A 6,000-nucleotide genomic window follows, 5' to 3' on the forward strand; every position below is an offset into this window, starting at 1 on the left:
TGCAGTGGCGCAATCTTGGCTCACTGCAAGCTCCGCCTCCCGGGTTCACGCCATTCTCCTGCCTCAGCCTCTCCGAGTAGCTGGGACTACAGGCGCCCGCCACCACGCCCGGCTAATTTTTTGTATTTTTTTTAGTAGAGACGGGGTTTCACCGTGGTCTCGATCTCCTGACCTCGTGATCCGCCCGCCTCGGCCTCCCAAAGTGCTGGGATTACAAGCGTGAGCCACCGCGCCCAGCTGAATTTTGCATCTTAAATAAGTTGTATGAAATGTGAATTATAGCTCAACAAAGCTATTATTTAAACAGACAGGGAGAAAGAAAGAAAGAGAAAGAAAGAAAGAAAGGAAGGAAGGAAGGAAGGAAGGAAGGAAGGAAGGAAGGAAGGAAGGAAGGAAGGAAGGAAGGAAGGAAAAAATTCAAACCAGCACCACCCAGCTAAGCTGCTTCAAAAGTCCTACTAGAAAATATGTGAAATAATAAATGCTTATTGTTTTAAGCCACTAAATTTTAGGGTAATAGGTTATTTAGCAATAGATAACTAATATATACTTCAGGATTAAATGAGTCAACTATATTTATTAGATTGCAATTAGTCAACATTATTTGGTATCTAGGATGAACTAATTAGTAAATGTTACCTTGAAATAGGTGAGCAAAAGTTGCTCAGTCTTGAAGTTCCTTTATTAACTCATTATGCAGGTTTTTAGACACTTTAAGTCTCATTCACATATATATATTTGGATTAGATTATAAATTCCTGGAAAGCAAAACTTTTGCTGTTTTTATAACTCCCTTTCACCTATAGCATCCAGAACTTTATTCATCAATGCAACTTATACCTACTGATGACTGATTTTTTTTTTCCCTCTAAAATGAAGAGTTAGAGAAAGGCCTTACTTATAGAGCAGCTGCCTGTAGATGTCACTGCTGAACAAGGGCAGCGAAGACATTCTTTAGTGGCATCAGGACTCTGATAAAATCCTTCTTTACATTCTTCACAGTGATTTCCTTTGCTATTTTCCTGGCAGTTTAAACAAGCACCTAAAAGAAGCAAATTATTTTTAAAAGTTAAAGATTTACCTTGAAAGCCAAGTAACTTTCAAAAATCATGCCTGCAACAAGAAGATCATAAGAAAAAGAAAAACTAATAGGGACTGGATAGAGTTAATTTCTACCCCACCTGATTTCTATACTGCCCATGTCTGTGACTTGTGTCCCCTACTAGATTGTAAGCTCCTTAGGGAAAGGTGAGTTACAGGATTAGTGGCTCAATAAACCCTTGCTGGTTGATCTGATTACATACCAAAAGCAGCAACTACATGCCAAGGAGAAAATAAAAACAATCCAAATACATATTAATAGAAGAATAGATAAATTGTGGCATTTTCATAAGTGAACTAATCATACATGCATGAATACGCATAAATCTTTTTTTTTTTTTTTTTTTTTTTTTTTAGAGATGGGGCCTCCCAAGTGGCTGGGACTACAGGAGCATGCCATTACACCCGGCTAATTTTTAAATTATTTTATGAGACAGGATTTCACTGTGTTGCCCAGGCTGATACTGAACTCTCAGCCTCCAGCGATTCTCCTGCGTTGGCCTCCCAAAGTTTTGGGATTACAGGCGTGAGCCATTAGATTAGCCACCCAGCCTAAATCTTAAAAAGAACGTTGGTTGAAAAGCAAATTGGAGAATAACACGTACAGAAAGAGAATACTTATTAAAATTTAAAAACCACACTAAGCGCGCTAAGCAAATGGATGCAGAGTACACTAACCAGATGGATATAAACATGAGGTAAAAATTAAAATGTGGATTGCGAGGGTATAGGGGAATTTTACACTCTGCTTGTCTCTGTGGAGGGAGGGGGGTAAAACAGGACTAGGGAGGAAAAGAGGACCTCAACTTTATTGAAATTTTCTATTTCAAAGATGTAACTATATACATATATATATAAATATGAAGCAAAATGTCAAAATGTTAATCTTTATTATTAATAATTCTGGGTATGAGTGCATGGGTATTTGCTATATTATTCTCCATAGCTTTATATATTTAAAAGTTTAAAGTAAAAATAAAAGCAATTAATAAAGAAAAGAAAAAAAAGAAACAAAGTTAGGTTTTGTAATAATACTCCCTTGGCACTCTATTAGTAAGGATGTTCTACAGACATGGAAGCAGCATAACATCTGAAAACAGGAAATGAGAAAGTATAGCATAATTTACATTCCTTCCTTATGGGGCCAGGAAGATTCAAAGGGACACTCAGAACTACTATTATGGAAATCAGTGAGTAAACTCTACATAGAAATCTAGGAAGATAATGACATTTTACAAAGTAAGCTAACTACAGTTCAATGCTAAAACTATTCATAAAAGTCTTGATTTCTTTTCCTTACTAGTAGAAATATTTTTGAAAGGGGAGAGAGAATAAGGTTGTGAAATAAAATGGTCTCACAACTGAAGCAAAACTTGAAAAAACAAAAGAATGAAAATGTCATCAACCTACATGTTAAAAAGCTCAATTCTTTTTTTTTTTTTTCTTTTGAGATAGAGATCGCTCTGTGGCTCAGGCTAGAGTGCAGTGGCATGATCTCTGCTCACCACTCACTGCAACCTGTCTTCAGGTTCAAGTGATTCTCCTGCCTCAGCTTCCCGAGTACCTGGGATTACAGGCGTACGTCACCACGCCCGGCTAATTTTTGTATTTTAGTAGAGATAGGGTTTCACTATGTTGGCCAGGCTGGTCTCAAACTTCTGACCTCAAGTGATGCGCCCATGTAGGCCTCCCTAAGTGTAAATCTCAATTCTTAACTGACTACAGCAAAATTCCCCCAAACTTCATGAATTTCTTGTGAAAGATATCTTCAAAAGTTTGTTATATGAACACTTAACATTAAATCAAACTTGTATGTAAATATCATCATTTTCAATCATGTAATTGTAAAGGCCTGATAGTGTTAATGATATTTTTCCCACATATAACAAAGCAGTATATATTCATCTTTCAGATCTTCTTGTATCATGATCTCTCTTTAGCTATGTATCTTTGTGACAATAAAAAACAGCTGAAAAATACATAGTAGGAAACTGGAGTTTTGCTCTAAAAATAAAACAATTTTAAAAGTTAAATTGTTCCTCAGGTTGGACATGTCAAAACCTGCATATGTGTGAAATCTGTCTACCTACCCTCCCCCTATTAAAAATGTTCAATACAAAGAATTTTTAAGAGAAAAAGTTCTGATAAAGTGCTAAGCTTTAATATAAAAAATACCTGAAAAAAAAAAAGCTAACAGTTCCATAATAAAATTTGGATGTTCAGGGTAGGATGCAGTCCAATAATAAGTCCTTTGTGCATAATTGATGTGACAAGAAAAGGTCATGTTGCTACCCTTTATATACATATATATATATATGCCAGGCATGGTGGCTCACGCCTGTAATCCCAGCACTTTGGGAGGCCAAGGCAGGCGGATCACCTGAGGTCGGGAGTTCGAGACCAGCCTGACCAACATGGTGAAACCCTATCTCTATTAAAAATACAAAATTAGTCAGGTGTGGTGGTGCATGCCTGTAATCCCAGCTACTCAGAAGGATGAGACAGGAGAATCACTTGAACCTGGAAAGCAGAGGTTGTGGTGAGCCGAGATCACACAGTTGTACTCCAGCCTGGGCAACAAGAGTGAAACTCCTTTTCAAAAATAATAATAATAATAATAATAAATAAATATATGTAATCCTTTACTCCTACAGGGCTACTGGGCTTACATGCTTATTATTTTGGGGCTTTTTACTATTCTAAATAAGACTCCACATGTTTGTGACTACCACAATATAATTCTACTCTCTTAAGCCATTTATACCAGAATATTTTTTCCAGAAGAATTTTTTATTTCTGTTTGTTTTTTGGCCATACCCTGCAATGAGAAATCAATAAGTAAAAAAAAAAAAAAATAACCTTACATGGTAAACAATGCTATCTCAAAAGTAAAAATGAAAGCAAGTATAAGTATAAAATTTAGCCCAACACAGTGGCTCAAACCTGTAATCCCAGCACTTTGGGAGGTCAATGCAGGTGGATTGCTTGAGCCCCAGAGTTTGAGACCAGCCTGGGCAATAGGGCAAAACCCTGTCTCTACAAAAAATACAAAAATTAGCTAGGTGCGGTGGTGCATGCCTGAGTCCCAGCTACTCGGGAGGCTGAGGTGGGAGGATCACATGAGTCTGGAAGGTTGAGGCTGTTGTGAGCTATGATCATGCCACTGCACTCCAGCCCGGGAAACAGAGCAAGACTCTGTCTCAGAAGAAAAAAAAAATAAATTAAAAAAAGAATAAAATTCATTGATTCTTAAATATTCATCACTGTTTACATTGCTTTAAGGTGCATGTACCTAAAGTACAACTATACAGAAAGAAAACAAATAAATTAAAGATAGGCCAGACATAAATAACCAAAGTGTTAACAACAGTCATGAGAGGCAATAGCCCTTTCAGAGTTTTTCTCCCTCTAGTCTTCAAATTATCTCTAGTATACATGCATCACTTTTATTTTTTATTATCTTGATTTTTCTTATTGTAAAATAACACATTGTAAAATATATCACATACACATTGTAAAATATTTCAAGAACTCAAGCAATTTGAAACACTTCATATATATTTAATAATTATTTTTACAATAAAAGACCATAATGTTTAAAACCTATATATGGTAGAAACTAATGATGTGAATTTGATTTTTTAATAGCTTACAACTCCTCTGTGAGAGGCAACATAGCATTAAAAAAATGGTATGGGGCCGGGCGCGGTGGCTCACGCCTGTAATCCCAGCATTCTGGGAGGCCGAGGCGGTCAGATCACGAGGTCAGGAGATCGCGACCATCCTGGCTAACACGGTGAAACCCCGTCTCTACTAAAAATATAAAAAATTAGCCAGGCATGGTGGTGGGTGCCTGTAGTCCCAGCTACTCGGGAGGCTGAGGCAGGAGAATGGTGTGAACCCGGGAGGCGGAGCTTGCAGTGAGCTGAGATCATGCCACTGCACTCCAGCCTGGGCGGGCAACAGAGCGAGACTCCGTCTCAAAAAAAAAAAAAAAAGAAAAAAGTGGTATGGGATTTAGTGTCAAATTTGTGTTCCATTTCCAGCTGAACTTCTCACAAACTAAGTTACCTTAAGCAAATAGCTTCTCTGATTTTCACTTTTCTAATCTGTAAAATGGGATAATAATTATTTGGCTAACGATTTAATATAACGTGAGCATTTCAAAGGGTGAAAGACTATTCCATAGGACATAATGTTTTTTCTTTATGTCTTAATTTCCTCATCTGTAAATTTTAAAAGCTGAACTAGATGAAATCTAAGGTTTCCTTTAAATCTAAAATCCAAGGATCTTTCTTTTATGATAAATGATATATAAAAATAAGCTGAAGTTTAACATTGTTCATTATGCTCTGCCTGGAACCCCCCAAAATATAACAATACTGCCCTAAAACTCACATTCTCACATTCTCATTGCTGAAAGATGGCCAAATGGTGGATCAAAAAGAATGTTTTCTGAAGATGATTTTTTCATGCTCCTTGACATCTCAAAAATCTTTATAGAGATAACCAAGAAAATAACTAGTCAAATAAAGGAATGTAGGGCTCCTTTCCAGCCAAATTCAGGGACAAAACATTGAAAACATACATTGTTACCTACAAAAAGACCTTTCCTTATTCCTTTATTTATTTTACCATTTCATCATTTATATATAAACCTATCTGAAATACAGTAATGTGCTTTGTTGTAGGAAGAAATACCTTACCCTCTTTATAGAACAAAAGGCAAGCTTTAACCTGTCAAACTGAAAGAAGGCCAGTATGGAGCCCAGGTTAACAAGGGAGAGAGTAACAGGGCATAAGGTCAGAGAGAAAGGCAGGGCCCAGAAAATGTAAAACCAGATAGGCCATAGAGAGATGTTTGAATTTTATATATTCCAAAAGGGATGAGAAGCCATT

General features: G+C 36.8%; 1 protein-coding gene across 1 annotated transcript in view; it reads right to left on the reverse strand.

The window, feature by feature from the left end:
• The window catches only part of MEGF9 (multiple EGF like domains 9), a 114,413-nt gene that overhangs the window by 7,682 nt on the left and 100,731 nt on the right, over window positions 1–6,000 (reverse strand). The window contains exon 4 of the mRNA XM_032164991.2: window positions 899–1,042. Within this exon, the coding sequence (XP_032020882.1) occupies window positions 899–1,042 (144 nt within the window). The remainder of the gene's footprint in view (window positions 1–898; window positions 1,043–6,000) is intronic.

This window comes from Hylobates moloch, unplaced genomic scaffold (assembly GCF_009828535.3).
Source record: "Hylobates moloch isolate HMO894 unplaced genomic scaffold, HMol_V3 SCAFFOLD_10, whole genome shotgun sequence".
Classification (NCBI taxonomy): Eukaryota; Metazoa; Chordata; class Mammalia; order Primates; family Hylobatidae; genus Hylobates; species Hylobates moloch.